The sequence below is a fragment of the Drosophila willistoni genome (genome assembly GCF_018902025.1).
Source record: "Drosophila willistoni isolate 14030-0811.24 chromosome 2L unlocalized genomic scaffold, UCI_dwil_1.1 Seg196, whole genome shotgun sequence".
Taxonomy (NCBI): domain Eukaryota; kingdom Metazoa; phylum Arthropoda; class Insecta; order Diptera; family Drosophilidae; genus Drosophila; species Drosophila willistoni.
In genome coordinates this window covers 5,004,130-5,027,287 of record NW_025814048.1, presented here as the reverse complement: position 1 = coordinate 5,027,287, position 23,158 = coordinate 5,004,130, and the positions used below count along the sequence as shown (strand labels likewise).

Below are 23,158 nucleotides of genomic sequence, written 5' to 3'. Positions count from 1 at the left end.
TTTAAGGTCATGAAAAAGTGTTTTAAGTTCCCCTATTGTAATTAAGGGGTGCTGATCATGGCCCTGTACTTAGTTTTTGTTTATCACGACAGGATTTCGAAAAAAAAAATGGATTGAAATTATTCAAAATGATCCCATTTTCAATATTTTATTACACATTTTACTTAAAACGTTATTATTTTAACCTATTAATATTAGGTATGACTTAACAGAAATTTACAGAATATCAAAGAGTTATTTCTTTGCAACAATGCATAATATCTTATACTTTGGATATGGTGCTATAATGATTAAAATTTGAACCAAAAAGTATGCTATAGGGATTCCATGAATTGTCTGCTTTTTAATTTGAAAGAAGTAAAGGAATCTTCTTCTGCGTCTAACAAACTGTTTATAAGTAATGATTGCAAAACAAGAGTTTTTATTACCTACCTATCCTGTATATTCTAAAATCTGTTACAAAAAGTTGAACATTTTTATTGTTAACTTTCTATGGTATACTTTTTGGTCACTATTTTCCAGCCCCAGATCCCCTGATTTCACAAAATCTGGATGTGATGGACAAAAACCAAGTTTACAGTCACAATCAGTGGACCCGAATTAGTTATGAACACCTCTTAAGTTAACATTTTACCATATTTAATAAAGAATACGTAAAATTTAACTAAAATTTATCCATAATCCATTTTAAAATATTTAAATCTAAAGTCGAACAATTGCAAACAAAATTTCTTTTGTCGTTTGTCTAGATTTCGACCTTTTTAAAGTCAATAAAAAAACTGGGCTTTAGCTGGCTTGAGGTCAATAAATCTTACTAAACTTACTGACCTTAAGCCGGCTAAAACTCAGTTTTGTCGTTTGAATTCCCAACTACTTTTAGCGTTGAAAATATGGTATGGCCATTACAACTGTGGATTTTTTTAGCGAAGTCTGCTGATGGTAGAACTTATAAATTAGTAAGATTTATTGACTAAGCCAGCTAAAACCCAGGTTTGGTTTTCTTTTGTCGTTTCTAATGATCGTTTCTTTATAAGATTCTTGTTGTTATAAATCTCGTTAAAACTATTTGAACATAAATACTTATCCCAAAAGAATTTTGTAAAAATAAAAATTAAATTTCAATAATATTAAGCAAAAATTATTAAAGTTTTGCGCTTCACATTAGTTTAAAGTATATAGCCAGTTTATATGCCACAGTTTTAGTCTAAAACACTATAAAATGTATAAAAAGTAATTTTTGTATATTTCCAGTGATTGTAAAGCCTATTGTTGAAAAAATATTGAAATTTTTAAATACCAAGTTTAATGTCGCATGTAAAAAATACACATATTTGGCAAAAAGTGCTTAAATTTAGTCATTTTTATACGTTGCTTGTGAGGTCTAGATATGAGGAAACTTTTAAAGGAAAAAGTGTTTTTTTTTATTTTAATTACATAAACAATTAAAAAGTCAGTGACAAAGTCTATTCGAGTTTCCGCAAAAGTTCGAAGAAGTACAAACCAATCTAGGTTACTTCTTATTTTTAGGACTATTAATACAAAAGATTGTATTATTATATATATATTAATTTTGAGTCTTCTACATCATGAAAGCATTGTAAAAACAATTAAACGCAGAAACTGCACTTCCAAAAAGTGAAAAACCAAATAACAAACGACAAACTATTAAATTTATATGAATAAAAGTTTATTTAACTGCTCTAAAAATTGCATAGAAATTTAAGTTTCTATCTATGCTTCTGCAAAGTTGTTTTATTTGTTATTATTTGCCGTATGAAATCCCAAATTCAAAAACTAATTTTGCTTAATTGTTGACCTGGGGGCGAAATTAGTTTTTATTATTATAAAAAGTAAGATCAACTGAACTAAAATAACTTGTTTTACTTGCAGATTTTGTGAGCATTTTAAGTATATACAACTTATATATATATCTTATGTTAGATTAGTTGCCATAGATGCTTTAAGGACAAAAGAATATTACTGCAGGGAGCTGAAAGCTCAAGGACTTTTATCACTTTTATTTGCTCTTTTGAATGAATTTTTCACAATTTTTTGGCCTTTGCGTCCAAAAACTGAAATTTGTAAAAATATTGGGTTCATGTAACGATATTCCATTCCATATTCTAAAACTACTCAAGATTTGAAAAATACTTTGATGTTTTGAAATATTTACTCCTTCATTTTATTTTGTTATACAGATTGAAATTGTGTTGTTGTACACAAATTTCAGGAAGTCGAATATAATTAATAGAAACGATTACTCAGATTGATAGAAATTTTAAATGAATTAAATGAATATTGCATTTAAAGCTAAATTGAATCAGCGAAAATTTCAATAACTATACATATATTATATTTATGTATTGTGACTCCTAACTGAAGTTTAAACCATTTGTAATAATGAAATTTGATTGGAATTATGTTTATGTATAAGAATATATCATAATGTTAATAAAACCCATTGACCCCATGCCACATACTCATAACAATCTAGTCATTTTGGGACCTTTTTTTCTGTTTTGGTACTTTTGCTTGTCATGTTTGTATTTATATTAATTTTTGAATTGAACCATTTGCATTGGATTTTTGTTTTGGTTCTCCTCCTTTTTATGGGCGACAGCATTTAACAGTATCTCTTCATTGTCATCATCCAAATGGCCACAATTATCGGAGAGGCGGCGGCGGCTGAAGCAGCAGCAGCAGCAGCAACATTTGTGGGTCAACGCAGAGCCACAAAACTGTCGAGGATAGGCGCATACATAGTCGTCTTTTGCCTTTTATCGATAAATGCTAGGCATTAGTTTAGTTTCCTTTTGTGTGTGTGTGTGTGTGAGATGTTTTGTCCTTCTTTTTTGGTAGCCTTCCAGCAAAATTTCCAACCACCGCTTACCACGCCCGCAACTCAACTTGGAGTATTGTGTATTATTTTATTTTATTTTGTTTTTCCTTTTTTGTTCTTTCTTTTTCTTGGTTCGTTCTATGCTTTCTTTCACTTTGAACCCAAAAAGCAGGCGGCATTGTTTGCCTTTGCTCTGTGCATACGCTGGCCGCGTGACTTTTCTACCGCTGTCTTCCTGGCAACCCCTCACCCCCTCATCCCCTTCCATATCATTGCCGCCCTTTACCTTCCCCTTGCCTTGCAGTGTTTGTGCCTGCGCGAAATTTCATTCACAAAACCTTTGCCTTTTGCCTCTTCTTTCTGGTGCGTGAGAGAACACACACACACACACACACACACACACACAAGAAAGCAAAAAAAGGACGACTCGGCGACTTTGTGGGGGATGTGTGGGGATGTCCCAGGATGTGATGGCCCTAGAGGAAAAGGAGAGGGAGGGGCGTAGAGGGGGATTGGGAGTAAGACTTAGTATCTGGGAACTGGGTAACTACGGAACTGAGGGACAGGGCATTTATTACAACTGCGCAAAATCCTTGCCGCTTTCCTTGCGTTACCCACTTTCATTTCATTTCGTTTCGTTTCGATTCGTTTCGTTACGTTTCGTTCATTGCAAGCGGCAACAACGACGTCCTTGTAACGGTTATCTGGCACAAAAAAATAACAACAACAACAACAACAAATATATGAGATGAAGCAAACTGTGCAAAGTCTTCCACCTAAGTCCTGTTCCTGTCCTATTCCTGTGTTTGGCCTGTTTTTGACATTTGCTTTTGGTAGGCGACTTCGTCGCTATCCGTCGTTGTCGTCTGTCGCCAGTTTCTCTTGTTCTTCATTGTGGTTGTTGTTGGGTGCGTCCAAAGGATATACACACATACACACACACACATGCACACGCATACTTACAGCCTTCGTAATAGAATTTCTTAGAATTCAGTTGATGTATGATGCCCTATCAATAAAGTTTCTTTGATCAACTCTTGCATAATGCACAGAGTTGCCACCTGATAAAATTCTATGAAGAGATTAAGTCTTTGACCTTAACTTTATATAAATGTTATCAGTTTAGAGGAAAATCGTAAACAAGTTCTCAATCGTTTGTGAAAATTTGGAAAATAAAGCGATTGCTTTGCTTTACTTTAAAGTCAAAATATACCTATAGCTGATAATTTAGTCGTGACTTTAAATATTGCAGCATTTTATTTGCATTAATGACCCATGTAGAGTTCGATCAGAACAGAATATGATATTATATTTACTTACAAAATAAATAATTGTTCTTATTTTACATACGATTTTTGTAGTTGTTCTTGATTAAAGTGAATTATGATTAATTTAAAAATTAGAAATGTTAAAAATTTACAATATAAGGCAAACCTTGCAATATGAAAATATAACTAAGAAATTTAAATAGTAAGCAAGATGTTGAAATTAAACAATGTCCATATAAATTACTTAATAAAGCTGAATATTTTCTTTATTTTTAAACTAGAGGGTTTTCAGTTATCGATTCAACAAAGAAGAAAATATTTCTGACAACGAATTTTATGTTTTCCTTTACACAAATATCGTATAATATCATATACCTTATCTTAAATGTCTTATAACATACTGTAAGAATTCTTGATATTTGTTCCAAAACCCCAAAACAGATGCAAAAAACTTGCGAGACGTCGAAATATATATAGGTAATTTTGAAAATGTTTCATTCGATGGCGAAATGAATTTATTTTGTTTTATACTTCACGACAAATAATACTTTAGAATTGATTGGTCCCGTTTAGCGGCGCCAAGATAAAAGACTAAAAATGTGCCCCCAAATTGAATTCTGGGTCTAAATTTTCAATTTCTCGCATACTTTTTTTCTTCTTAGTTTTGTAGACTTAGATCTTAGAACTTAGGATCAGAGCTTTAAGGGTTTATTTAGAAATTGAGAAACTTTTAATGTCTTTTATGCCAATTGTTATGCCACCACTTTATACCTATTTATTGTATATAGCGGTTATAGTTTGGATTTTGACTACCAACTTTGATTGGTAGAGTAAAAAGGTGTCAAGCAATTGTAATATACATAGTTTAATTTTAATATTTAATATTGTATGAAGTATGACAAGATCATCGATAGTTACCATGAGTCCATTGTGTAGTGCAAAAATTGAGTAAATTTCGGAGTGGATTTTTCGCTTTATTTCTTTTACTTTGGTTATAATTCGCAATTAGTTTTAGCGCTGAAGTATAAGTACGGCAAAATAACTTAATGGCTGTTCAAACAGCCTGTTCATGGTTGGTTGTTGTTAAAAAAGTTCTCAAATCTGGTTAATCGAAAACATTTCAAATTGTTTGTATTAGACTTTTAGTATGGTTAGTTTTAGGGGTGAAAAGAGTATGAATGATTGACATACAACAAACTAAGCCTTGTGACTTAATAACTGTCTATAAAATCAATGTTTCAATCGAGGAATTCTCGTTTATCCATAGGCTAATTCAATATTTCTTTAAATGTCTCAAAAAGCGAACACCTTAGGGCGTTTAGTGCATACTTCAGGGCACAAAGTTATCCCCATTTTACATTTTCTGGCCTCATATTGTGTCTGTTTGGGCTTACTACTATTTTGCACTATTCCAAAATTTCAATCCGAATCTATATTCAAGCTAAAGCTTTAGACATTTTCTAATATTTCAATTTAATTTGAAATTGAAAGATATAAATATCGAAAGAGTATTTATTTGAGTGTATATACATATTCTAAAAGTTATATCTTTGCTGCTTCTGTTGTTGTTGGCATTTTCTTATTTTGTGCAGGCATTTTTGGTTTTGTTTTCCATTTTCTCTTGAACACCAAGACGCACACACACACACACACACACACACACACACACACACACACACGCACACACTCACACGCAGACTCACACAGTAACACACATGCCTTTTACCATTTGCCGCTCTTCGCCGCAAAATTTTCTTCAGGGTTATTTTGTTTCTTATCAATTTCTGCACACACACACACACATACCACATTAAGTGCGTGTGTGTGCGTGCCCGCATAAGTTTGACACATACACCAACATATTCCCTCCGCCGCCAACATCCCGCCTGTCATCTGCTACTACTGCCCGTCTTCGCCTCTTCGTCTTTGGCATATCTTAGCACTTTCACTCTTCTTGCTTGCTGCTACTTCTGCTGCTGCCGCCGCTGTGTTGGGTGTTGGTGTTGTTGTTGGTGTTGGTGTTTGGGTATCCTTGTTGTCCTTGCTGGTTGCATGTGTCACACAGTTATTGATTTGGAATGCGCATAAATTGAAGCAAAATGGTTTTCCAAGCCCAAATTATGTGGGATTCTTTTCATTTTCATCGTTTTCATCATTTCATTTTGCTTTTGCTTTCGCCCTTTTGCTATGTTGTTTTTTTCTTCCCTCGATTATTTTTGCTTTGTCGCCTGCTTTCGGCTATCGGCTTTCACTTTCGTTTTCATTTGCTTTCCCTTCTTTTTTTTTTGGTTTTTTTTTTTGTCCTTCTGTTTTGGTGTGTGTCCATTTAATTTGTAGTCTCTGTTACTTAAGTTAATTAGTCACAAGTTAATAATTCAAGTGCTGGACCAACTACTAACAGTTGAGTTGACTTTGACTTGAGTTGAGTTCATCTCAGTTGATGCTCTTCGAGTACCTCTTTTCTCTTTTTCGTGTTTTTGTTAATGAAGGTCGGCCTGGCCTTGGGTTTTTGCCTGTCAGAAAATTTGCTAATTTTCATCTGTCACTGTGTGTGTGTGAGATTTTTGATATGCGACAAAGAAAAGAGGCAAAAACTATGTTGGTTAAAGTTAAAGCAAGAAATATTACATTAAATATTAATTAGTTTAAATGACAAAAAACGAAAATTAGCAAATACTTCAATATTTTGCTTCAAATTGTAGAAATTGCTCTGAAAAGTAGACTATGCAAAAAATCTTAACGTTAGACTTGGAATTCAATGATATTTGAACAACTTTTTTAAGCATTTCACAACACTGTTGCATACAAGCGCTTTAATCTAAAACGTCTCAAAAGATATTAGTGCAACAATTTATTAATTTTGTAGTAAAACAGAAGTAGGAAAAATAAAAATGCAATGATCTGCAATAGATGATAAGTTGTAATATATATAGCATAATTTTTTGAGCAACATTTTTCTTTCGACTAATTTTGTAAAATAAAATAATAATATGAAGTAATATCAAGTACTTGGTATTGATCTGGGAAGAGTAAATGATCGATATACAATTGTACAGACTATTGAACTGAATGTATATATATATATATATAGTTTTTTTAAAGCTTCAAGCCAAAAAGAAGGGTAATCATTCGACTATATTGACTTTAACTCGTTTCTTAATTTAGATCTTAAAGATTATTTGCTTATTAGAACGATTGAATTATTCATTCATAAATCTTCTTCATTTCTAGTACATAATTTGCCAGATTCATCGACAATTTTGTTCTCCCTTTTTGTGCACTGTCTGCGTGGGCAAAGAAAAGGAAACTAAAACACGTCAAGTAGGATTAATCCGACAACATTATATTGTATACATGTATGTATGTATGTATATAGGGTATTTTCACATTTAGGACAAGTGTGAGACAAAGGAAGAGATGGCAAAAGAAAAAAAAACGCCCCATAATGCGAAAAATGCGCGTACAAAACGAAAATAAGGAGTTTTGAGACTCAAATAATGGAGCGGCTTTTGAGTGACATTTCTCTGCACACTCTTGCTCCCCTTCACTATGTCTATGAACTCTTCTCTCTCTCGCTCTCTTTCTTGCCGTCTCTCTCTGTTCAGACTGTCATTAGTGATTAAGTGTCCTGCAGCAAGTAATTTTTCTTACTTGACAAAAAATTTCGAAATTTAACTCTGTTAAGCGCTAAGATCCTTTTTTTCTGTAGGTTTCGCCGTTTCTAGTGGAATTCGCCGTTCCGAAGATTAACATTAACATAGACTGGAAGCTAACAGAGTTGGAGAGAACGCCTTTTTTGCTCTCTCACAGCGGCGCGCTCTTTCTCTCTCTCTCTTTCTATGGCGCTTTGACTTAATGCTCTCTCTGTGTGTGTTGTCAGCTGGCTTCATCGTTTGAACTTCGTAACATTTTTCGCTGGCCACACGATGTTGCTTTCGCCTCGTAGTCCTTGTCGTCCTCGTCCTAGTCGTTTTCGTTGTCGTCGTCGTCGTCGTCGTCGTCGTCGTGGCTTGGTTTGGGCCAGCAGCTTATTCCAGTTAAGCGCCATCTGCAATTGTAGGAACAGTCAGTGCCGTTTGGGGCCATCAGCAAGAAGCAGGATTGTACGGTATTAAAAATATCCTGCAACGTCGCGTCCAACCAACCAACCAACAAACCAACAAAAAAAAAAAGAAAGAAAGAAAAACCTACAGCAAAAACCCCATCAAAAAAGAACCCAACCAAAACCGAAATCGAAAGAAAAAGAAATTCAAATGAAAAATGCCAAAGTGAAAGTATACAAATAATGAAAATGGCCCAAATAAAAATAAAAAAAAATATATAATTAAAAGAAAGAAGAAATAAAATTAATTTCATTGAAAAGAAAAGAAAAAATGTGTGCTCTAACATTTTGTTGTTGGTGCTAACAAAATAAAAAGAAAGAAAAAGAAAATCACAAATTAGAGGAAGAAATCAAGATATAAGAGGCCTCAAGCGTAACTCTCTAGCACTGCCTACAAAACGACTCCCCCCTCTCCCTCCAACCCACTCAACAAACATACACACACACACACACAATCATACACACACATACACTAGTCCCCCACCTCTTCCCCTCCGTCTAAAATACTAAAATCAACCAAACCTGCCGTGTCCCCGCCCACACGCGAAAACGAAAACGTTACGGCAGCAGCAGCAGCCAAAAGCAGCATCCAGCAGCAGCGGCAGCAGCAACCAGCAGCAGCAGCAGCAGCCGCTGATGCTGCGCGAAAAAAAAATTATACTAAAATATATAACAATTTCTATATAGGTACAACAATTATATGCTTTATGCTTTTCATCAAATTTTATTATATAATTTATATTTAGGCGAAATTTCTTAGTTTTTCTTTTCTCTTCAGTTTTGTTTTTTTTTTTTTTTGGTCTGCTTGGTTAGTCGGTATGACCAACGAAAGCTTATATAAGAAACCCAGCTAACGCACCAAAAAAAAAAGAAAAGAGAAAAAAAGAAAAAGCAATACATTCATACAAATACCGTTAGGTGTGTGTGCGCAGTTAGAACGTTAAATCAAATATAATGAAAAAGTGAAAGTTGGTTGTCAGGGCATAAAATAGTTTAACTTATTTTGTTCTGTTTCTTTTTTTTTTGTTTGTGGTATTGAAGATTTTACTTCTTGCAGTTAACACACATACTTGGAAAGCATGTAACTTCACACACACACACAAACACACACACACAGACGCAAATACACGTACCACCCACACTGAAGCAGTAGAACAAGCAGAAGAAGAAGCAGCAGCAACCAAACAAAACCAAACCAAACCATCAACAGCAACAACAACAACAACAACAACAGTAACAACAACAAGAACAACAACAAAAAGAAGCAGCAGCAGCAGCGAATTATATAAATTTCTTTGCCCTGTGTGTGTGTGTGTTAGATATACGGGATTTCCACGATGATTTTTTTTCGGCATTTCGCTTCTTCTTAGCTTTTGCTTCGGCATTGGGTTTTGGCTTCGGCTTGCCTTTTCGCCAGTCACTCGTTTGTTCGGCTTGCTACTTCGTTTTCATTACGATACTTTGCCACTTTTTCCAATCTCTTTTTATCTCTCTCTCTCCCTCTCCCTTGGTCACAATTTAGTTTCTGTTTGTGTTTATGAACATTATTTTGACTATTTTTTTTTGATATTAATATTTCAAAACAGTTTTTGAATTTTGAAATCTATCCTTCAAAATCAAAAAATGTCTGTCAATGTGTGTATTTTTTTTAGAATTCATGGAAAATAAGACATTTGAGAAAGCGAGATAGATAGAGCGTAATAGGGAGAGAGAGCAAGCGCAAGAATTGAGAGAGCGTGGGCGCATAAAATTAATAAGCAAATTTTGAAATACTTTTTTCTGCTTTTCTTTTCTTCTAAATTTTTTTAATGGCTTTGACAATTATAAATATAGAATCAAAATAAAAATAGTACAAATTTTAATATATAAATAATTGAGAAACAATTTTTGAATGCAAATTTCAATTTTTTATTTATCAAATTTTTATATTATTTTATATTTCTTTTGGTTTTTTGAAATATTTTTCATAAATTGTAATAGGAAAATTCTTGAATAACCGTTACAATATATAAATAAAGAATTCTTATATAGAAAGCTTAATTTTTATATTGATTTTTAGTGTATAATATAGATTAATATAATCTTTCTTTTATTTTTTGTTTATGAAATTTTTCACAAATTTTTAATTTCCAATTGTGTTCAAAGTTGTTATATAAAGAAAACCAAATTGTTATATATATATATTTTTTTTTAATAAAATATATTAATATTTTTCAAAAAGAAAATTCAACGAAAAACCAACCAAAAAATTACAAGGATATAAGTGCACTAATAACAACAACAACAACAGCAGGAAAATTTCAAATTCCAAATTAAAAAAGAAAAAAATATAGCAAAGTTAAGAAAAATTTTGCAAGTGAAAACCAAAGTGTTCGTTAAAAAAAAAATAAAAATAAATATATAAAGAAAACGCGAAAAGTTTGCTCACACAACAAAATTAAAGGATAAATCCTTGCTTCGAATTCATGCCGCTGGCTGAACAATTAGCCAGCATTTGGCAGGAGCAGCAGCAGGAACAGCAGCAGCAGCAGCAGGAGCAACAGCAGCAGCAGCGGCTGGAGCAGAAGAAGATTCCAAGATAATAAAAAACGCCAACAATTTGTTTAGGATGATGATGGGGCCATGAGCCCATCATTTGTCGCATTGATTAGGAGTCGCAAGCGCGTCTCAAGCGGGCCTGCACCATGCTAGCACCGCCGAACCCGAGGTCAATATGCGGCCAGGACCCGGGCTGGTCGTGATGGCGCTTGCGTTTATTTCGGGGGCTCGGCGTGGCAGCAGCAGCAGCAGCACAACAACCACCATAACAAGTGGATTAGAAGGAGAAGGAGTAGGTGGAGAAGGTGCCACTTTACCGTCCAGCTACGACGAATCAAGAGCGGCAGCAGCAGCAGCAGCACCAGCAGCTTTAACAGCTCCAGGAGGAGTAGGAGCAGGCGGCAGTAACGGCATTAGCTCTGGCTCATTTTGGTTGCCCGTTTATCTGCCGCCACCGTCGTCGTCGTCGTCGTCGCCGCCGCCGCCGCCTAATCATCTACAACTGGACAAATACAATCCACGGCCTACGACACAAATTGCCTCAAATTTGCCCAGCTCCAGGCGACGTAGAAGACGCAATATTGAGGCGGCGGAAGACGGGGAGGAGGAGGAGGAGGCGGCGGCGGTGGTGGAATCTGGTGGCCTCCCCGTTCAGTTCTCGTCCTCTTCTTCGCAAGCCCTTGACGAGGACGAGGATATCTTTGCCTTGGTGGCCGAAGACGATTTGTTATCGGAAGAGTCTTTCCAACGTTTGATCAAACTTAGCGAGAAGCAAGAGGATCAAGAAGACGAACAACAACAACAACAACAGGAGCCATACGACGATCAAGAGCAAGAGCAGGAAGAAGAAGAGGATTATAAACAAGAGGATTATAAGCAACAACAACAGCAGCAGGACGAGGAGAGTCGCCTCATTGATGATAGTGAGTTGCAATTGTCTCACAACGATAACAACAACAACAACAATAAAAGAGAAGCCTCTGAGAGCTTCAGCCACCATCTATTGGATGCTGCTCAGACAGCCCAATTGATTGGCCACAAAGATACCTCAGTGGCCACCAGCACAGAGTCATCATCTACATCAGAAACAGACTCCTTGCCACCAGCTCCCATCGATCTAAAGAAATCCATTCTAGGCACCACTGCGTCCTCATTGACACGCCTTAATCCTTGGATATCAGCTTGTGATCTGGCACAGCCCACTGGCACAGGCACTGATCTACAGGTGAGTTTCAACAAAACCCAATCCTTGGATTAATAATTTAAACTGAGAAATAACTAGAAATAGAAATAACCATAAAAAAAAGAGGGAATTCTTCTTCGTGGTGATTGTTCTTCAAAAATTTACTATTTACTATTACTCAAAATTTTAAGACATTTAGAATCGATTTGTACCCATTAAGTTGAAAAACAAAAAATTTTAAAATCTGAAGGATATTAAGAAGTGTATACTGGAACAATTTAGATTATCTATCTAGCTGCTGTAGTATTTTCTAATGCTGTCATTTATTATGATAGTAGAAAACATCTAGTTATACCTTTTTCGCTGTAACTATTATAATAAATGACAGCGTCTATCTAATCTATCTATCCATCTAACAGATCGACAAAATTTAACATGTTTTTATACTTCAAATATCTAGTAAAGTTCATATATAGCAAACTATAAAAGTTTTGATGGGTTTCACTTTCTAAAACGTTTTAAAAGACAACAAAGAAATCGTTTACAAATTTAACCTTCCAATGTTAAGGTATCAGATTATGTAATAGAATCACAATAGATCGATAGACCAAAGATCTATATAATTTGATACATAATAAAGTAATTTATTAACTTAATCTAAGAATGTTTCTTAGAGCAAAGTAGTAAAAATGAAAATACTGCTTATTAATATTATAAAGTTTAATAAAAAACTGACCAATATTGAAAGATTCTGGAAAATACATTCTTTGTAAACTGTTGTTGTTTTTATTATTATTATTATTATTAAAGGATATAGTTGTATGTAAATCAATCAACTATCAACCTAACTATATTTTACAAGCACTGGCAAACTAAGGCCTTCGGCTTAGACGAAAACTACATCCATACACTAGCCTGGGATTCGAACCCAGATCCTCCTTGTTCAGTTGGCTATATGACTGCGTCACTTAGACTACTCATCTACCGAGGACTGCTGTTGTTTTATGGTGTGCTATTCTTAGCTCAACATATTTTAATATTTATAACAAATTTATTCTCTTCTATTTTTCTTCATCAACACACATGAAGGAAATCATTCAAATAGTATTTAATAAATTGCTATTCAGTCCAGCTTTTTCGAGAAAATTAACATATAACAAATAAGATTTTTATTCTATTAAGGATTGTATTAACTGATTATACAGTCCTTTAAATATCCTTTAAATATTTAAAGTACATTATTTATTCTTTTATATTGTATATCTAATGGCCTATTTCCACATACTGAATACAATATTATGCTTGAATGTTTCAAAAGGTTTTGACGTTCGAAATATATCTATTTATTTGACCATCTATTGGAGATATGATTGAAGAAATTTGTCGAAATTGCAAAGTTGTAACGTCAAAATCAACAAGAAATGAATAATAAAAAATCAACTGCCTTTGCCTGCAATAACTTATATCGTTTAAGTTGAAAGGATTTTAAAGGATTTGAGTAAAACGAAAGAAAATGTTAAGCCTTTGATGTTTCTTGCTATTTTTGCCTATTACAAACACTAAATATTGTAGGAATTCTTGAGAAACAGCCAAAAGCATTCCCAATTCCTAGTGTTCCCACAAATATATAACTTGGGTGACAATGTCCCCAAAACTGGAGTGTTTTAACATGTTCGTGGTTCTCATTTTCTCCTCTAAATCCAATTATTCCTTGTTAATATGTGGTTCGGGATTTCAGTATACTAGATTCTTTGAGTTTCTATCAAATAAAATGTTTTTTTAGTTCCCAAAAGTATGCTAGAAATTATCCAGAAATGAACTACTAACCGGCAAATAAAATGCTTTGCTTCTAAAGGAGATACAAGTAACCAATACAAAATTTGATTCTACTTCTATTAACTGTTTAAGGCATCCTTACTAAAAGATGTTACTATTTAATGGGCAATTTTATTAAAATATTTAACTTTTTTCTGGGTTTAAAACCAGTTGATTACTAAATTATTACTAACTAATGTCTCTTACATAACATTATGAGCATTGTTTGAGAGCATTTTTCTTGTTATGTCAAATTAGTTTGTTTCGCTTAAATCAATGCACTTGGCGTAAAGTTAATACTTTTTTTTCATTCGTATCTACTTTTCTACTTGTCATTTTCTTCTGTGTTCCTTTTTTTTTGATTTGTTCAGCTGTTTTGTGTCCTTGTTCAATTGTTGTTCAGTTCTGCAGTATTCTCCCCGTCCCCTCGCCACTATTCGAACACAATGCTTCTTGGGTAAGCTTAAGTGCACATTCGCGCGCGCGCGCAAAAAAAAAAGGAAATAAAAGAATGAAAGAAAGAAAATATGCAATAACCAAAAGTACAACAAAAAATACTAACAAAAAGGCATAAAAATAAAAACGAAAATTGTATTGCAAACTCAGCAAATTCTTATTGAGTATTCCAACTGAATAGCTGCAAAAGTGGCCTTGCTGTTTGAAAATAAAAAATGAAAAGTGAAGAATGCAGCAAAATATTTCAAGTGAGGACAGCAACCACAATAACTGCAAAATGGTAAATGAATAAAACGATTGCCTACTTTCGAGGGCGTTTAACAATGTTGCAATAATTCAAATGATTTAACTCATTGTTTAATTTATGCTATACGCGTTTCACATTAACGAATTGAATTCATTTGAATTATAACATTACCACATACACAAAGTATATATACATATATATATATATACTGCATATATATGAGTATACATCGAGTACATAAAGCCCACAGGCAAAAATGAAAGAGAAAAAAAATTTTGTTCTCTAGTTTTTTTTTTTGTGTGCGCTTGTTATTGTGTTGCCACTCAAATCTGTAAGTACTTTGATTGTGCATGCCCAAAAGTGTTTTGTGTGACAATTGTGCCACATCTTGGGCCACTCAAAGTCCACGACATCGTCATCATGAGCTTCATCATCAGCGAAAATGGCTTGGTAATTGTGCAAAAAGCATAGGAAAGAGACAGGAAAAGAAAAAAAAAGACGAGAAAATAAAAACGAAAAATGAAAATGAAAAAAACGAAATCAATGAAAAGACATGGCAAACATTTTCATTACCATTGAAATGATGCCAAAAAAATATTGCAATTTCTGCCACTCAGCTCTCTGTCTCTGTCCCTCATCCTCTCCCCCTCTCTGTCTCATTCCTTCGTGGTATGTAACTACCTTATCATAATTCAGATTTTTTTTCTTCGTTCTTTTTCTTTTCTTTTGTTTTATGCAAATTGAATTCAATTTAAATGGAGCAAATTGATTTCAGATTTTTATACTTTTTTGGGCAATTTCCTTTTGCGCTAGAGAATTTAGAGTTGCTAGGCCAGTCAGTCAGTCAGTCAGTCAGTCAGTCGACCAGTCAGCCAGTCAGTTAGTCATTCGAGTCAGTTGTTTGAGTGACAGCAATTAGCTTTTACTTCTACTTATACCACAAATATTGATTTCTCGTAATCACACGTAGAGAAAACCAATTAAATAATTAAGTCAATCAATTTAATATCAATGGCAGCAAAGACAGACATCTGTCGGAGGGGGCGGAACAAAAAAAACCATTAAAACCAACAAAAAAACAACTGGCAAAAACAAAAATTAATTTTCGTGGCAATAAACGCCTATAATAAATATTTCTATTTCATTTTTAGTTTCTCATGCTTCGAAATTAACAATTAAAGTTGTCAATATAAAATACGTTAAACAGTTTTAAATTTTTTTTTATTATGGCGCAATGTTTTAGTGTAAAAAAATAAGTTTTTGAATCAAAATTAAATTAATAATGTTCTTTTTTTAGAATTCTTCTTAAATTTCAAGCAAGTATCTAAGATATTTTATTTTTGGGAAATAATTTTGAACATATAATTGTAAACTCAGTTATAGAAGAGCTTCTTAAATTCTATCAAATTGTTGTTCCCTAAACACATATTTCTGGTCTTTTGTCTAATGAAAAGTTTCACATAATTCATTATGAAATTGAGAATGAGTTTAAGTATTCCCAAAAAAGGATAATTTTTATTAAGATTTCATTTATATCGCACTTACATTATTACTTTATCAGTTTCCTAGGAGTAACTTTTATTTAGAGGTTGAGTAATATCATCTCTTTGATTTTTCAGAGCATTTTTTTAAGTCACATTGTAAGGTGCTAAAGGTGTTTTGGGTACATCTTTTACAGGATAGCAATGTTATATTTAGCTATAATTCTCAACTAGTTCATCCGTTGAAGATACGCTAAGGCCAAATGTATACTGACAATAGAACATGAATAGTTCTTTGCTTAACTAAACAGAACGAAGATTCACTTCGATTTTCCGACTTTCCTCAGGGGTTTCTTCGATTAAAATATGATCTGAGCTTAATTCAAATAAACTAAAACCTCTTTAAGAGGAAACTATTCAAAAAGAAATATTCTATTCTTTCTTCTAATAGACTTCTTAGTTAGAAATATCTGGCACTTGTGATTGAAATGTTATTCCACAAACACTTGTCCCTGTTTTCAAATGAACTAAGAGACAATGCTGTCAGTCTACTTAAAACTCAAAGCAGATTAAACAGAATCCTCTTAAAAGACTCTACTATAAAGAGGAGCTGCTTTAGCAGGAGCTAAGAGCAAATGAGGCTGCAAGCCACTCTACTAGTGGCCTATTGTCTACCAAATGAACAATAACCACATAAAGGTTTTTGGTATCAATGATATGGCTTAAATGCAGGACACATATTCCGCCCAATTGCTTAACCCGAAAGAACTTTGATTCTTAATTTGGGTGCTTGAATTTGAAGCCTATGGATCAAGTCAATGCCAGGCATTTAAAATTTTTGCATTCAATTTACAAAATGCTGACAGAATTTGAAATGCCAAAAGCCTGAATATCAAAGAATGGCTTTTGAGTTTCTTTCTTCCTTTTTTTTTGGATGCGAGTGATTTTCATATTGTTGCTGCCAAAAAGCAGCCAGATGAAGCGAACAATTTCAATTAGCCATGTCCAGTTAGGCGAAGGGCATAGCAAATTAGCAAACATTCATTCTTCAATCTGTTTGAACAGAGACAGAATGGATAGAATGAGAGAGAAAGAGTGCCACTTTCTTTTTGTGTTGTATAGTCGTTTTTTGATTGGGTATATAGAGTGAGAGAGAAGGAGAAAGAGTGGGTAGTCTGTGTAGAGGTTTAGAGTGTATGGAATTTATGATGAGGTTACAACACGCATTCTCGATGCCTGTTGATGTGTCGATGTCGATGACGATGCTTTTGCTATTGCAGTTACTTTTTCTCGTTGTCGTCGACGTCGTCATCATCGTGAGGTTTGTCGAGTGGCGATATGGTGGCTAGAGACGCATACACATACATATGTATGTGTATGGTAGTGGAGCAGCACTCAAGCGCATGTCACAAGTGGCACAGGCAAGTGCAACTCGGATGTAGTTGCTGCTGCTGCTGCTGACTTACTTACAGATTTTTGCCTAGATAGCCTCCCATGTATGCAATGGAATTGTATACCCTGTAAGACAATGACAAATCAAATGCTTTATTGAACATATTGTGGAATTTGCAAGAGTTCTAGACTCCTTAAAGTATGCCATGGTTATTTAACTTGACTTCAAATGAAGTCATTTCATCACAGATAAGTAAAAAGACTTATTATGACTAATTTTAAATTAAAATTTCAATAAAATTTGCTTAACTGCTGTTATAGCATATTTTGTGGTTTGTTTAATATTAATATTGTAATTGAAACGATTTTAAAAACGAAATTTTTCTAATCAAGTAGTTCTTAGTTTAACATTTTTGTTAATACTGCAACTACATATTAAATTGCACTCTTTTACTCAAAAAAGTGTGCTATATGCTAATACATTTTGTGAAGTAAAATAATGGAGTCCACTGATAAAAAATCGATGTAAAAAGCGCCAATGGCCTAATTTCCTGTTGAAAAAAAGAACTTTTTGACGCATTTTATTTAGAAATAAGGCTGAAAGCATAATTTTGTTATAATATTTATTTGTTGTTCCTTTAATATATATAATTAATGATAAAATGCTGGTCACCTAAACAAATATAGATAGAGATCAAGTTTTTTCTGGCCAAAATGGCTTTACTTTTATGTTTTTAAGCAAGTTTAAACATTTTACACCCCAAAAAGTATATTATAAAAGGTATAAAGTGGATAAATAAAAATCAAAGAAAGAATTTAGCCCACTCCAATGATCTTGGGCCAATTCTCTTGTACAATTTACAATGGGAAATGCAATGATTGTTATTTCAAATCAAATTAATGGCGCTCAAGTGTATGAAAGTGTTGAATTTAACAATCCATTTTCAAGCTGCAACATTTTGCCCAAAAAGGTATGCTATAAAATTTATGAAACAGTGCCTTATCCCTAAATCTTTGCGAGTTAGGTATTCCACTTGCCGTTCATGTCATTTTTGGTGTCGGTGTTTGAATGTTTGTGTGGGTTAAGGTTTGCTTGTTGTTGCTGCTGTTATTTTTTATGCTTTTCGGTATTGCCATTCGCCAGTTTTGCCCATTTGGCACGTTGCACATCCAAGTGGAAACAGAATTTCAGGCAAACACCAGCAACAGCAGCAACAACAACAACAACAAGACCAACAAAGTGGCAAAGTGGCAGTTGGCAAACAAATCGCTAAAGCTCCCTTTTCCCTTCTCTAAGCTTTCTATGTATGTACGATGATGCCACTTTCATCAGCATCACCTGCCCTTGTGCCCTTCGAATTCAATTAAAAGCCATAGCTTTGTGGAATTTAATTCAAAATATTTTTATAGAGCTTCAACCCCATTAGAACACACACTTTGTGAGTCTGTGTCTGTGCGTGTGTGTGTATGCACATATATAAATTGCATTTGAAAATGGAATCTATGGTTAAAAGAAGCCCCAGTGCAAACAGGCAACAGCTAACCGACTGGTTTTTTGTATTTATGTCAAGGATATGCGTATGTGTGGGGCACGAAAATCAATTATTTTGTAAGCAGCCCAAACGAAACGCATTGTGGTACTGCCACTGCCACTGCCAGTGCCACACACACACACACACACACACACACACATACATACATACAGACAGCCATAGTCAGCCACTATGCCCCACTATGATTACATCATTTTCCAAGCCAGCTGAGACAAAGTTAAGCCAACTAGTTACAAATGGAAATGGTAATGGTGTTGCTGTTGCTCGCTCTGATAAATTGCAAATATGCTGAGCTAAATGGATTTGAAACAGAGTCTTCCTGCTCATACTATTTGCTTGCTTACTTGTTTCCTTGTGGGCAATATTAAATTCAGCAAAGAACAAGATTACATTCCAGAATATTATATACATATATATAGATGTATAACTCCTTTTGCCCTTTTTATTAAATAATAATAAATGTTTGCACCAATTCAATCAATTTGAATGAAACATATGCTAAATATGCATATCTGAAAAATTCCAGTTTACAAAATATTGATCAAATTAAACATATTTTCCTTATGCTTAACTAATTGTCAGAGGGAGAAATAAATCTTAAAATCATATTTGATTGAAAATACAATTAATACTTTAACCGATTTTGTTATCAAATGTTGCTCTTTTCTACTTCTGGAACGAATAAAGTCTTTCTTTAAGTCTTCTCATCTATGTCCATTTGGACATACGATCATTAGAATCCGTGGTACATCTGGAACGTCAAGATTCAAAGCGCTTTAAATATGCCAAGTGATAAATCTGATATATATTCTGAGTAACTGAAGTATGCCTCGGACTAGAAAAACATAAAAAAGCACTTGCCAATTTTTCTTTGTTTATTAAATCCATTCAAACACATTCTCAGGATGATCAATGAAGTGCTAGACCAAGTATCTTAAGCTTGTTGTTAAGTTCTTTAAGCGAAGATTCAATAAATATATTAAACAAAAAGTGAAATGTATACACCAATCGAACTAGTAACATAAATTGTCTGTAGTTGGAATATCTAAGCACATCAGACATACTTTTTATTGCAATTAGATAATCCTAATGCAAATGTTATTAGATTAGCTAAGAGCTTTATTGGGAAACGACCATTGCCATTGATAAAATGTCGTAAGTTCTTATGGATGATTTAAAGTTCTGTTTCTAAGAAGTGAAAGTTTAGAAATTTGAATTTACCTGGTATTAAATATGGTATTAATTCTGTTACCCCTAGCACCCTGATCTCAGAGGTTAACCATACATAAAAATGTCAAACTTCATTAAATTAATCAATAAGCTGAACAGAAAAGAATGAAAAATAATGTATATGTAGTCTGAAGACCTTTGTTTCTCTGGCTTACTACGCATTGTAAACTAGAACTAATTCTCTCTTACAATTAAATAATAATACTAAGAAGTAGGGTGATTTTTTACAACGAGTCAAATTGGAAAGTATTAAAATCAAAAGAAAAAGAAATGTCTTCAGTATTAGTCTTTGTTTTAGACCTTTAGCTGTAAAGATTTTAGGTCTAGCAATAATGGTCTTTGAGAGTATTTTGTTTTGGGGTCACATGGGTCACTTATTAACCAATTCTTATTCCATATTTAGAAAAAGATAATTTCTTCTGGCATAAAAGAAGTTGTTCTTTCTTATTTGATACATTTAAAACAGGTCGCCAATCCGATTTTGTGTTGTAAAATGGACCAAAAGGGCAACAAAATTTAACAACAAATAGCAAATTTTAAAGTTTATCTGCCTGAAGTTTTTAGAGGTGGGAAAAAGGCATAGATACCCTGTTTAATAGGGTGATGAATTGAATTGAATCACCTATTTTCAAGATTTGGATAAAAACGTCTCGAAAATGAAGCTTTGTCATAAAAATGATGTTTACGAATGTCCTGACACTTTCCACTATACAGTTTTTCCTAGCTTTACCATGGCTTTAAATTTTCCCAGGTCATTAACAAATTTTTATTATCACTTGTTATGCAATTGTGTAATTTAAAGATGACCATTTGTAGAACTAAAGTTAAAGTACTTCAAACAAATCAACTTACTAATTCACAAGTTTTGTTTGGCTCAATATATAGAAAAAAAATATCCCAACAATAAAACTTTAATTAAGTAATTCAATGCCAAAATAGAATTGACAGACAACAAACATTTAAACATTTCTTACAGTGTTTTTCAGGCCAATTAAACTAAATGTGCCTTCAATTTAGATATGCATGTTGGAAGCTTAGAGAAGGAATATCTGAGAAATCTTTGTTAAATTTCACTCACACATATTTCTTATGATTAAGTGTGTTGGAATTGAATAGATGCCAAATGTAGTCAATTGTAAATTGTGAATTTCCTGCTAAATATCAAATCAAAGTGAAAACTCGCCATTAAAATCTGTTCCCGAATCCAATTCCTTGAGGAGTATTTCCGTGCTCCCATTCTACTTTCTTATGCTTCCGCTTTTGTCACTGGGTTTTATTCCATTTTTTTTTTTTTGTTGTAGTCTGTTGTCTGTTGTTGCGTTGTGTCTTTTGCCATAGTTGCGTGTTGAAACAATTTGTCGCATTGAAACGCACACAGAGAGGACCTTGGGGAGCATTCTTTGAATTATGCACGAACGGTAATTGTCCTGGCCTGAAGGACTCCTCCCGCTCCCGCTCTCTCTTTTCGTTTTCCCGAGCACTTGAAGAGTCAGTGATTTTTTGTTGGTTTTTTTTTTTTATGTATTTCTTTTGTATGTGCCACACACACTAACACACACACATTTACTGCACACACGCACACACTAATTTGACAGCTTACAAGATTGACAAGAGAGAAGTGATGAGTACAGAGAGTGAGGAGTGAGGAGGTGTGAGAGAAGAAATTGGGGGATTGTGTCAACTCTGGACAATTCTTGTTTTATTTGTATTTGGTTTTTTTTCTTCTTCTTCTTCTTCCTGTCGGTTTTGTTTATTGTTGCTATTTGCCTGCCAATTGCACATTGAAAAACTTCAAGTGAAAATTGTTGCATAATTTACGGGGCAGGAGATTTGTTATGCAAAACAAATGCAGCTGCCAAGTGCGTGCAAATGAAACTGATTCACATCTACACAGAGAAAGACAGAGAGAGAGAGAGAGAGAGAGAGAGCGAGAGAGTGAAAGAGAGAGAAATTGACACCAGCGAGAGGTAAGCAGAGAACTGAATGACAGAAAGAAGGATGGCTAGTGGGAAGAGAAGCGTGACAGTTGGGGTTAGGATCCCTGCTCATGTTTATGATTTCGACAATAAAAATGGCAACGGCAACAAAATCCAAACAAGCATCAAGGTGAAACATTCTCATACATAGGCATTGGATGGCATGGCGTGAGAGTTGGGTCAGTGGGTAGTCGAGGTGGCGTGGGGGCGTGGTCATGTGACAAACAATTATACACAGACCTCCAAACGTTTCGCACCGTTGCCCTGCCACTTCCTTTCTTTCTCTCTCTCTCTCCCTATCTATCTTTGCCCCGCTCTGTGTGCATCACACTTTGTACGGCCTGTCCCTTGCGGGCTGCCAACGCGGCCATGTGTCTATGTCTATGTGCATATATGTATGTATGTGTTTTGGATGTGTGTGCGTATTTGTGTTTGTGTCGCCTGTCACTTTTTTACGCTTCTCTCTCTTACATTTACCGACTCTTCTCTGCATAAATATCAAAAACACACTCACACACACACACACAAATCCATTGAAATAAAATGCGACTAGGGAATATCCTTGAGAGTTGCCAGATTTTTACGATTCTAGGTAATCGCAATGAATTTATAAATATATTCGAAATTATAATATACACCGAGTGTTTTTTAATGATGATTTTATTTTAATAACAAAGAGTAACAAAATTTTCTAACCTGTTCCGATTTCAGTCAAGACCTAGGGGACTGTAAAGGTGTTTCAAAACTAAGAAACACTGTATGGTAAATATTTTCTGGATATCCTTAAATATTTTTAGGGGCAAGATTCCTATTTTTAGAGGTCAAGATGATAATTTCCATTACATAGCAGGAATTCATGCAGAATATTCAGTCATAGGATAGAAGTAACGAAATCAAGCCTAACTTTGGACTATCTCTTGTTCAGTGTTGTTACATGAACGAAAAAAAACTATTCAAAGTTATCTTCCCTAAGAAAGTTATAGATAGATCTTTCTTACATTCACAATGGCTATATGAATGTACATAAAAATAGACCTAAAAAGTATGCACATTAAGAGTGGTGAAAAAGCTTTAGCGT

At 34.1% G+C, this 23,158-nt stretch overlaps 1 protein-coding gene across 1 annotated transcript in view; it reads left to right on the top strand.

Annotated features, from left to right (window-relative positions):
* Positions 1–8,876: 8,876 nt before the first annotated feature.
* Positions 8,877–23,158, top strand: part of LOC6640265 — a 56,746-nt gene continuing 42,464 nt past the window's right edge. The window contains exons 1-2 of the mRNA XM_023182090.2: positions 8,877–8,896; positions 10,431–11,972. Of these exons, the coding sequence (XP_023037858.1) occupies positions 10,923–11,972 (1,050 nt within the window). The 5' untranslated portion in view covers positions 8,877–8,896; positions 10,431–10,922. The remainder of the gene's footprint in view (positions 8,897–10,430; positions 11,973–23,158) is intronic.